Below are 12,227 nucleotides of genomic sequence, written 5' to 3' on the forward strand. Positions count from 1 at the left end.
AGCAATGATAAAAACACAAATTTCTCATTTGACAGATTTTTATTGAAGATGAATGACTCGGGACACTAACACGGTCTAAAAGAATCGGTTCCTAGCATAGCTGACTCTATGTGGTCTCCTCGGTTACATAAGTAGTGGGCCCCTTTGACTTCCTTGTTGCTCTTTTGCTCCTTTAGGCGTCTTCCTCGGCGTCCTCCTCGAACTCGCCCTCTTCCTCAGCCGTGGCGTCCTGGTATTGCTGGTACTCAGACACCAGGTCGTTCATGTTGCTCTCGGCCTCGGTGAACTCCATCTCATCCATGCCTTCACCCGTGTACCAGTGCAAGAAGGCCTTTCGGCGGAACATGGCGGTGAACTGCTCGGAGATGCGTTTGAACAGCTCCTGGATGGCCGTGCTGTTGCCGATGAAGGTGACTGCCATCTTGAGGCCGCGGGGGGGAATGTCACACACCGCTGTCTTCACATTGTTGGGGATCCACTCCACGAAATAGCTGCTGTTCTTGTTCTGCACGTTGAGCATCTGCTCGTCCACTTCCTTCATGGACATGCGGCCACGGAAGACGGCGGCCACGGTCAGGTAGCGGCCGTGGCGCGGGTCGCACGCTGCCATCATGTTTTTAGCGTCGAACACTTGCTGCGTTAGCTCGGGGACGGTGAGAGCGCGGTACTGCTGGCTGCCGCGGCTGGTGAGCGGGGCGAAACCAGGCATGAAGAAGTGCAGACGGGGGAAAGGCACCATGTTGACGGCTAGCTTGCGCAAGTCGGCGTTGAGCTGGCCGGGGAAACGCAGGCACGTGGTGACACCGCTCATGGTGGCCGACACCAGGTGGTTGAGGTCTCCGTATGTGGGTGTGGTCAGCTTCAGAGTACGGAAGCAGATGTCGTAGAGCGCCTCGTTGTCGATGCAGTAGGTTTCATCTGTGTTCTCCACAAGTTGGTGGACGGACAGAGTGGCGTTGTAGGGCTCCACCACTGTGTCAGACACCTAGATGCGCAGAAATTAGGGTTTTCATCATTTTTGGGGCCATTATTTTAATACCATTCAAATCAAACATTGGTCTCACCTTGGGGGAAGGCACCACACTGAAGGTGTTCATGATCCTATCGGGGTATTCCTCTCGGATCTTGCTGATGAGCAGCGTTCCCATCCCCGACCCGGTTCCTCCACCCAGGGAGTGCGTAAGCTGGAAGCCCTGCAGGCAGTCACAGCTCTCCGACTCCTTGCGCACCACATCCAGAACCGAGTCCACCAGCTCGGCGCCCTCAGTGTAGTGACCTTTGGCCCAGTTGTTGCCAGCGCCACTCTGACCTACATGACAGCAGAGTTTACAGAAGACTTGTCAGTCAACAATGGTGGCTAGAACTGAACAATATTGGAAAAAACTGACATTGCGATTTTTTTGGGGTGTTTGCGATATATATTGCGATATCAAAACTAGAAGAATTTTAAACAGACTTGAATAGAAGACTCTAGTTGACTCAATATGACCACACTGTATTCATTAGAGATGTCCCGTCCTGATCACATGATCGCAAACCGGGCCGATCGAGCCATTTTTCAGAGGATCTGAATCGGCTAAAAAGAAAAGTTTTTTTAACTTAAAAAATAGATCTACTAGTATGTTTTTCTGCCTCTTGCTAGTACAGCCTCTCACACTCCCTCCAGAAACGCAGCGCAACCAAACTGTTTTTCTTGGTTACCAGTGCAGCTGGTGTTTGGTACATAAAGTTAACGATGATTGACAGGTTTGTAGCTTTGATGTGGCCAGATGCCTCGGTAATTCTATGATCAAAGGGACAAATGCGTTAATCATCGTTTGAAGTGTACTGTGGCAACTCATTCATTGTGTAAGTGAGAGGCTGTTCTCGGCAGCGCGAGTGTTTTAAAAAATAAATTTAAAAATCTGTATCTGATCGGGACTCTGTATCGGCAGACTCAAAATCAGGTGACGAACTCGTACTCAAATACAAAAATATGAGATCAGGACAGTATTGATATACTACCGATTAATCCAGGCTAAGAGGGTTCATCTGTGAATGATGAAGATTGATCTATATAAAAAGGGATCTGGGAAGCTATGTCACTGCACAAATGCTGCTTTTATGTAGAAAAACAAAAATTTACATTAAATAAACAAAACAAAAAACAATTGCACATCCTGCGATGGGACTAATGCACACATTGCGATGGCGATGTTCAAACGATATATTTTGCAGGCCTAGTGATGGGAAGTAATGGCTCCAAATCGTTTCTCTACTTATTAGGAAAGAAAACACCTAGCATCAATGGCATTCATATTAACCCTCTGATAAAGACATTTTTTTAAACACAAAAAGATGAGTGCAGCCATTTCATGATGTCAGTTATAAACATGCACTTGATTATTAGGGATAGGATAAAATGGGTTAATTGTGTTACGAGGAAGGACGGTCAGTCTGGGTCTCTCACATTTGATCAGCCAAAACAGTACCAGCATTAATTAAATGTTTGCTTCATGTCCGGCAACCACTTCCTGGAAATGCTGCCCCCCCACTAATGCTCATCAGAAACAAGAATAATTTGTGTCGAGTACTTTACTGTAGCAGTATAATAGTTACGTTCCAGCAAAATAGGCTTGAGATCATTAAGCACAACAGAAACATATAGTCAATACAGTAAATCACTCAGTAAGATTTTGCATTTTTGGGGACAAGGGAAAGGTCAACTTTGATTGAGATTTAGTTCTCAATTATTTTCAGTTAAGCCTCAAGTTGCTTATAAGTGGGATTGATGTGTAATGTCTGCAAGCAGCCTTAATTTACAGTAATTTCTGGACTACACGCCGCTACTTATTCCCCTCATTTTGGATCGTGCGACTTCTAGTCCAGAGCGGCTTATTTTTTTTATTTTATTTGATTTAATAGGTAACACTTTATTTGACAGCGGTGTCATAAGACCGTAATAATTATGACATGGCACTATCATGGACATTAATGAATGCTTATGACAAATGTTATTAAGTGTCATCCCCCACATTTTGACACCAACTCCATTTTTGTCCAGCTTGGATCTTTTACCATCCATTCAAAAGTGAGATAGTTTGTCAGATGACACTAAATGACATCTGTTATAAGCATCCATTAAAGTCCTGACAGTGTCATGTCATAATTATGATTGTCTTGTGACAGTCTTATGGCGCCACTGTCAAACAAAGTGTTACCAATACCATAACTAACAATGAAACAACTGGAACAGTAACTGAAGAAATAATTTGCACATGCAATGAATTTTGATTGTTATTTACGTGTGTTGCGCTGTAATGCATGCTAGGAGGCATGTTGAACGACAACAGTGTCGACAGCAAGTGGCAGGAGAAGTTGGCTTGAAGCAATGAAGCTTCGCGGCCAATTGGTTCAAAGCTTCATGATGGTTCATTTGGTCTTATAACAGTATTATGACGCCGCTGTCAAATAAAGTGTTACTGGTTAATATCTTTTGGTGTAAATATTCCATAATATTGTGAGCGCAGCTGCGGCTTATAGTCCGAGGCGGCTTATCTATGACTAAACACAGTTTTCGTGTCAAATTTGGTGGGTGGCAGCTTCTTGTCAGATGCGCCATATAGTCCAAAATTTACGGTATTTGGCTTCAGGCTGTTTCCTGCCAACATTTTTAGAAATAGTAAATACACCTTTCCTCGTCTGCTGCATAGTCACAGCGAAGCCAAGTGCAACACATGCTTAGTCATACTTCCAGCTTTTATCTTTCGGGTGACTTTCCTTTGTATCATCATCTGTGTATTTCCGCTTGTTAAATATTTATTCATGTTTCTTGAAAAATTTTCACTGCCCTTAATAGATTCTGCTCTGGTATGTGTGTGTGTTCATGCACACTTCATAAACACCCTACACAGGCCTAATACATGCGTACACTCTGACAATGAAAACATCACTACAATCTACTGCTGTGTATGTACATTTTATTCGGATAAAAACAAATAATAGCTTTTATTAACATACCCACCAAAGACAAAATTGTCAGGTCTGAAGATCTGACCGAAAGGTCCAGACCTCACGGAGTCCATGGTGCCAGGCTCCAAGTCCACCAAGATGGCGCGAGGGACATATTTGCCTCCTGCAGCAGGACAAGAGAAAAAGGAGGCCCATACGCAGACAGAGAGGGGGGAAAAAAGCTCAGTGATGGAACACAAAACAGAGGAGAGTAGAAAAACACAGACACAAAAGAAAGCTAAACTCCCCCCACCCATCACTCCCCTTTGCCCCATGCTGCGTTTCCTCCCACTGGCCTCAATCAGGAACAGCAGATCCTCACACATTTTACCCTACATTCAACACTGGATTAGTTTTACATACTCAGGCCAAAGTAAACATTTTTTCCTGTTATTACCAGCTAAAAAATAGCCAACTAAAATTCATTTAGGGATGAATTTGGGAGACTTAAGCGTAGGGAGGTAGATTTGTGTCTTTATTCAATCCAAAAAAAAAAGTTTTAAAAAAGTTCATTTCCAATCAAAAAAGGTTACTTCAATTGAAAAAAAATCAAAGGACAAAAGTCAATGCAAAAATAAAATTGTGACAAAAAATGCATCCCAACACCATTTTTCTTTATTATTTTTTTGATTGAAGTGAAGTTTTTTTTTTTTTGATTGAAAAAACTTTTTTGATGAAGTAATGTTTAGTGTTTGGCCTACATTTTGGTAGGAAATGTGTGTCTTTATAATTCAATTAAAAACTAAGCTGCTTAAATATATATATATATATATTAAATTGAAATCTTTATCAATTTTTTTTCAATCATAGCAAAAAAGGTTTTGAATGTAAAAAAAATATATCTCCAAAATTTGCATTTGAGCACTACATTTTTAATTGAAAATGTTGTTTTTTTGGATTTTGGCATTTGTGTCAAAATAATTCAATCCCAAAAAAGCCGCTTCATATAAAAAACATATACATATATTTTCAATCAAAGAAAAAATTCATATGCAAAAATGAAATTGCCCCCCACCCCCACACAAAAAAACCCATAGACTTCACTATCAGTTGACGGGAAACTGGGACGCTCCGTAGGGCGCCTATTTTCAAAAACTTAAAATTTCAAACATTTTCAAAACCAAAGCCGCTAGCGGCCTAAAACCAAAACAGGTACCTCCCTTGAGCATATATGAGCCTCCATGAGCAGAGGAATAAAAAAATTCTAAGTCGTTCCCTAATGAAATCACGATTAATTGTTTTTATACAAGTAAAACAAAACTTAAAATGGCTATAAAATTCTCAGATTTTACGCTAGATGCACGAAAATCACCAATTACAGAGATAAACACCTATATTTTCAAGATCAATAGCAATATTTAACATATAGGGTTTTACCTCGAAATAGCGGCTTAATAATTTTTAAAATTTAGTGCAATTTTGCCATAAGTTTTCAACAGCTAACAAATCACTCACTTTTCACATCAGAAACTTAATACTTGAGGAAAGCATGCAGAATAATCTTAATTTTACCCAACAAAAGCAAATTTTGCATTTTTCTATATGCAATCACAACTTATTTAGGTTGAATTCCGATGTCACTATTGCCTCAGCACGTCTTGCCGGCTATCTGGCCCTTGTCATTTTTAAATTGAAATGTTACATAAAATAAAACACGTTAAAGCCGGATTTTGTTTTCTATGGACCAGAAATGTCTAAATTACTAGTTTTTTGCCAAAAAACGGGCAGTTGGTCGAAAATTACCTGGTTATGTAAAGTTACGCTATTGTGTGTGGAAACAAAATCCAACATAGTGCCCATCATAAGACAGAGCTTTTTAAGTTGAAAATTCTTGTAAATAAATGCGTAAATCCCGGAATTTCAATAGATATGAAAGTAAAACAGTGTAGAATCTTGGTTAAAAGCAAAAAACGGGCCGTTATCATTCATTTTACGTAAATATTTAAAGCTAAAGCTAGGCCAATTATTTCTCCATTTTTTTCACATTTCAAAGCGCATGCATGGTGCCATTTTATATCATAATTACCTTGAATCCCTGACCAAATCACTCTTGAGACACTCCTGCCTGCTTGTATGCACCAAAACATTTGTCCTGTTTCCACCTAAATTTGGCATTAGAACGCAGCGTGTTTGACTTTATTTCAGTGAACGCTTTCACGACGCTCTGCCTGGCTCAGCCACCTATGGGAAGCCGTGGCGAAATGTCTGTAAGCGCTGTCTTGTCAACTGATAGTGAAGTCTATGAAAAAACATTTGATTAAAAATGTTTTTTTTTTCCAATTTGAAATAGTTTCTTTTTTATTGAATTATAAAAGTTTTGAACTCCCTTATTTTTGATTGAATCAGTTTGAAACAAAATGTCGCGCTTCGCTATTGGTCTGACATGGTTGAGTGACGAGTGTTTACACTCTACACCAGTTTCTGAAAAGCATGAAGAAGCAAGAATCATGGTCGCCATCTGCCGCCACTCGCCAGCCCAGCAAGTCATCGAGCAGTGGTGGAATCCCAGAGTTTTATAGTCTAGTCTGCCTTATATAGGAGTAAAAACTCTTTTCATGTAAAATTTATGGGTGCGGCTTATAGTTAGGTGCCCCTTATAGTCTACAAATTATAGTAGTTACATATTGCCTAAGGCAATTAAAAAAAAAAAAAAAAAAAAACAACAAAAAAAAACAATATAGACATTTTTGTTGCTGGAACATATGAAGGAAAAACATTTTTTTAACAAAACAAAAACAGCATTAAAAAAAATAAAATTACAATGTTTATTGATGTTATGCGTTTCCATCGATTTGATTACATTGTCGCCCAATGCATTGTTCAGTTATCGTTAAATAATTGGCCACGAAGGGTCAATAAAATTTAATGTGTTTTGTTTTTTCTTGGGCTTCTTTGGACATTTGAGAAATGGAACCAGAAATTAAATTCATGCCCATTACAATACACACACACAAAAAAATTGGTTAAAGTTGAAATTTCATGTCAACAAATTTCACAAATTTTTATGGATAACTACGGTATTAAATGCTCTCAACTCAACATTCAAAGTAAACTGGACTTAAAAAACTTAAACTGATGTCCTATTTACATGAAATTCTGAGTTTAGCACGTTTACATTTTATTGAGTTTTTCACAAAAACTTTAAAAAAGTTTCAAGTTCAACAAATTTTTTAAATTTATTTTTGTAATGATATATCAACTACCGTTAAATACCGAATTGTTTCTCACTGCCGACAATAGATGTCCAATCCATTTGAACTGGGAGGGCTCATCCCATTTCAAACGAATTGGACGTCTATCACAGTCAATGAGGTAATTCAATCCCTTTATAGATTTTTCTGCTGTATAACCTGTGGCCTCGTTGTAGTAGACGCTGATCCTATCCAGCTGGAGGTCACTGTCTCCGTGGTAGGTCCCCGTTGGGTCGATGCCATGCTCATCGCTGATCACTTCCCAGAACTGCAAACACAATCACATGACTGTTGCTAAGTGCAAGTACAAAAAGCAATGTTGTTCAAGTCACTTAGGGGGAGGACAGGGGGCGTTTGGATGAGAAAAAACAGGAGTTTGCACATTTGCAAAGGGAGATTTGTGTAGTGAAACGCCGGATTATACGGCTGTGATGACCAACCAATGACCGAGCACTTCTTTCATATTAAAAGAAGACACAAAGAAGCTACTCATCTGCCTTTAAACTAAAAATAAACCTTCATCTGAATAGCTTGATTGTCTTTAGATCCTCCCCATCTTTCCCTTTAAAAAAAGACCATGCTTGTGTGATTTAAATCCCTCCGAGCGAGTGGAATTGTTGATGCAAGCAAGTTGCTACTTCCAAGACGACATCTTCCAACTTTTCTTCTTTCTGTCATCCAGCTTCATTTTTTTATGCTGCGCAAACAGGATTTAGAATAATCTGGATAAGCGGGTCACGGTATTTTAAGAGATTGGGGAGTCATCTGTGGACTAAAAACCCCCAAAAAGTGACCTTAATAAGAGAGGAACAGAGTGACTGAGTGACAATGGACGGTGAAAGAATGAGGACAATAAGCAGTAAAGCGATGATGCCACACCCTGACCCACTTGAGCCAAGCTCAGCGATTGTGTCAATCATAGGCCCGCACTGGACATCTCTGGTCAGTTGGCAAATTCTGACAAAGAGCCAATATATGACAGTGGAATGATGGCAAATGGAAGCAGAAAATTGATGCTGTTATATCAGTGGAGTGTGACCAGATTGGCAGGGGTGAAATTCAATTTGGGAGTGACTTCACCCTGCTTGGATGCAATGTGCATCAGCTGTTTTCTTCATTCCTTCCCCCACCCTTGTCCTAATGTGGTTAAGGGAGGAACAACTGAGATGGATGTCAAAGGCTGGAGTTTTTTTTTTTTTTTTTTAACAAAACGGATAATATTTACTGAAAAATGTATCACTGTACTTCCGAATCTTTTACTTGCTGTTCTAGTGAATTATTGAAATGGTTGCAATTTGGTACGATGCCGACCCTCCCAGTTTTAATAGATTGGATGTGTATCGTTGTTGATTGCAGCCAAGAAGTTGAGGAAGTTGAGTAAATAAGGTTTTACAAAAGAAACAAAAACAGAAGATTTTAAAAAATCTAAAAGGTTAGGGTTTAATTAATCATGTGATATTTTGTAATATTGTCATTACTCATTTTTAATGAGTGGGTGAATCTACTGATCAACATGGATATGAGTAAATTACTTTTTAATGTTAGCATTAAAACGCGAGTTGATTAAATTTGAATTTAAATTCGAATGTGATGAAATTTATATAAATGTGATGTGATGTGTAAATGTGACATCCTGTAGAGTTTATCTTTATTACATTATTTTTACGTATTGAAAATATGCAGCAGAATAATTAAGATTTGGTATTCATCCCATAGTTGTTTTATTTTATTTTCTAAGAACATCTGAATTCATTTAAAGCTGAATCTAGTTGTATACAAATAAAAATAAAATGAAAATAAATAAATAAATATCTTTAAATTCTATTCCATTTTATTTTATTAAAGCTTACGAAAATAAACTTCTAATATATGAGATTTTTTTAGATCCCTTATTTAGCAACCATTATTTCAATTTTAATTTCCAAAATAAATTTTAAAAAATATTAATATTAAAGCTTTTTTTTTTTTTTTTTTTTTTTTTTTTTTTTTTTTTTTTTAACTTTTTAATGATTTTTTTCTTATATTTTGTCGTTGTATTTAAAAAAAAATTTTTTTATTATTATTTTGTCTTTTGGTTGTTGTTGTGTTTTTTTTTTGGTTGGTTGTTTTTGTTTTTTCTTTTCTTTTTTATTTATATCTGTGTATTCCCCGAATACCTTTTGATGTATGCACTATATGGTAAATGTAAATTCAGGAATCAAGGGGTTAAAATGATATATTTGTGAATGTGTTAAAAAGCTTTTTATTTAAAGCCTAATTTAAATAAATAAATAAATAAAAACATAATTTCCAGCCATTTCATGAAAATGGCACCAAAAAAGGGCTGCAAAGGAAGAAAAGACTGCAATCCTATGAAGCAGATGTGTGGCCCTCAAGCCCAATGATGTCATATGCTCCACTATTGTGCCAAGAAAAGCAACATAAAATAAAAATCACCTTTTAAAACTTAAAAATCAACAAAATAACACCCCCAAATTAATCACTCAGTCAACTAATAAGCCATTTTCAAATGATTTCTTTTCTGCTTTGTCTGCCAATGACACCATGCCACACCCATTCTACACAGCAGCTGATGGTCGGAACCATCTGCTGCAGCCTTCGAGACCAAATTCGAATCGATTAGGGTTATTGATTGATCACAGAAGCAGGAAAATCAGAAGAAAATACACTGGCGCTCTCTGGTGTGGAATATTTAAATGAGTGGAGGACAAAGAAACCCCTCCTTTAGTATTTCGCTTCTTTTCAGGCTGAAGGCTGAAAGATAGACAAAGCGTGGATTTGGAGGCAGTTGACCCAGCAAACAAGTGTGCCGTTATTCCGAGGAATCCTAGGCTCCACACCCACCCGTCAGCCTCCACGACACCGCATTGCACAATGACATTATTCCAACAAAAGACTGTGCCAGCCTCTCTTCCCATCTCATGCGAGTTAGGACCAAATGTATTTTCTAAACCCAAAGTCGATCATTTCTTTTATCGAACGAGAGCCTTTGTGTGTTAAGCAAAGCTGCATAAATTACACTAATTTTTCAAACTCAAATCGAAAGTGGCCACTTGTTTGAAGATGGTTATTTTCTTTTTTTCTTACCTTAGCGCCAATTTGGTTGCCGCACTGGCCGGCTTGGATGTGCACGATCTCCCTCATGGTTGATTCAAAAAATAGAAGGGGAGAGTTTCTTGGATGAGCAGAGACGAGACGGGAAGAGACGGATGGACAATGGCTTTATAATGCTGGAGGGACTCCAGGGAAAGGCAGGCTGGGAGGGAGGAGGCGTGGCTTCTGGGGAGAGAGGGTTGGGGCTTGGCTGGGTGGGCTTGCTGCATAGGCAGGAGGGGCCCGCCGCTGCTGCAACTGCAGAGTTGGGAGTGGTGGGGAGATAAAGAAGCAGACAGATGATTTCCACGGCTAGACACCCATTTATTCATTTGCAAAAGAAGCTTAATCAGCAGGATTGAATTCATACTATGGTAGGGGTTGGATCTTCTGGGTACCCAGAAGTGGGTAGTAACGGGCAAGGGTGTAGGTTTGCATAGGGACGGTAGGGACATAACACTACCAACTTTTCATGATGGTCAAATTGTACCCACCAACTTTTAAGCCAACTTATTTGCATTATACAGTGGGGCAAATAAGTATTTAGTCAACCACTAATTGTGCAAGTTCTCCCACTTGAAAATATTTGAGGCCTGTAATTGTCAACAATTGGGTAAACCGCAACCATGAGAGACAGAATGTGGAGGAAAAAAAACAGAAAATCACATTGTTTGATTTTTAAATAATGGTGGAGGATAAGTATTTGGTCAATACCAAAAGTTCATCTCAATACTTTGTTATGTACCCTTTGTTGGCAATAACGGAGGCCAAACGTTTTCTGTAACTCTTCACAAGCTTTTCACACACTGTTGCTGGTATTTGAGCCCATTTCTCCATGCAGATCTCCTCTAGAGCAGTGATGTTTTGGGGCTGTCGTTGGGCAACACGGACTTTCAACTCCCTCCACAGATTTTCTATGGGGTTGAGATCTGGAAACTGGCTTGGCCATTCCAGGACCTTGAAATGCTTCTTACAAAGCCACCCCTTTGTTGCCCTGGCTGTGTGTTTGGGATCATTGTCATGCTGAAAGACCCAGCCACGTCTCATCTTCAATGCCCTTGCTGATGGAAGGAGATTTTCACTCAAAATCTCTCGATACATGGCCCCATTCATTCTTTCCTTTACACAGATCAGTCGTCCTGGTCCCTTTGCAGAAAAACAGCCCCAAAGCATGATGTTTCCACCCCCATGCTTCACGGTGGGTATGGTGTTCTTCGGATGCAATTCAGTATTCTTTCTCCTCCAAACATGAGAACAATGTGTTTCTACCAAAAAGTTCTATTTTGGTTTCATCTGACCATAACACATTCTCCCAGTCCTCTTCTGGATCATCCAAATGCTCTCAAGCGAACCGCAGACGGGCCTGGACGTGTACTGGCTTCAGCAGGGGGACACGTCTGGCAGTGCAAGATTTGAGTCCCTGGCGGCGCAATGTGTTACTGATAGTAGCCTTTGTTACTGTGGTCCCAGCTCTCTGTAGGTCATTCACTAGGTCCCCCCGTGTGGTTCTAGGATTTTTGCTCACGTTCTTGTTATCATTTTGGCGCCACGAGGTGAGATGTTGAATGGAGCCCCAGATCGAGGGAAATTATCAGTGGTCTTGTATGTCTTCCATTTTCTAATAATTGCTCCCACAGTTGATTTCTTTTCACCAAGCGTTTTACCTATTGCAGATTCAGTCTTCCCAGCCTGGTGCAGGTCTACAATTTGGTCTCTGGTGTCCTTCGACAGCTCTTTGGTCTTGGCCATAGTGGAGTTTGGAGTGTGACTGACTGAGGTTATGGACAGGTGTCTTTTATACGGATAATGAGTTAAAACAGGTGCCATTAATACAGGTAACGAGTGGAGGCTCGTTAGACCTCGTTAGAGGAAGTCAGACCTCTTTGACAGCCAGAAATTTTGCTTGTTTTTAGTGACCAAGTACTTATTTTCCACTAATTTGGAAATAAATTC

General features: G+C 39.5%; 1 protein-coding gene across 1 annotated transcript; it reads right to left on the reverse strand.

Annotated features, from left to right (window-relative positions):
* Window positions 1-20: 20 nt before the first annotated feature.
* On the reverse strand, window positions 21-10,500 carry tubb5 (tubulin, beta 5). The gene is made up of 5 exons (XM_057834544.1): window positions 10,269-10,500; window positions 7,341-7,449; window positions 4,004-4,114; window positions 1,065-1,309; window positions 21-985 (listed from the first exon to the last, which is right to left on the reverse strand). The coding sequence occupies exons 1-5, from the start codon at window positions 10,323-10,325 to the stop codon at window positions 173-175; spliced, it is 1,335 nt and encodes a 444-aa protein (XP_057690527.1). The 5' UTR covers window positions 10,326-10,500; the 3' UTR covers window positions 21-172.
* Window positions 10,501-12,227: the final 1,727 nt, after the last annotated feature.

Source organism: Corythoichthys intestinalis, chromosome 4 (assembly GCF_030265065.1).
Source record: "Corythoichthys intestinalis isolate RoL2023-P3 chromosome 4, ASM3026506v1, whole genome shotgun sequence".
Taxonomy (NCBI): domain Eukaryota; kingdom Metazoa; phylum Chordata; class Actinopteri; order Syngnathiformes; family Syngnathidae; genus Corythoichthys; species Corythoichthys intestinalis.

Excerpts from the sequence above, each read along its gene's own strand:
- tubb5 (XM_057834544.1), bottom strand. The coding sequence starts at position 10,325 with ATGAGGGAGATCGTGCACATCCAAGCCGGCCAGTGCGGCAACCAAATT. Across the intron at positions 7,450-10,268 it reads GCAACCAAATTGGCGCTAAG|TTCTGGGAAGTGATCAGCGA; the intron begins GTAAGAAAAAAA and ends TTGTGTTTGCAG. Across the intron at positions 4,115-7,340 it reads CTACTACAACGAGGCCACAG|GAGGCAAATATGTCCCTCGC; the intron begins GTTATACAGCAG and ends GTCCTGCTGCAG.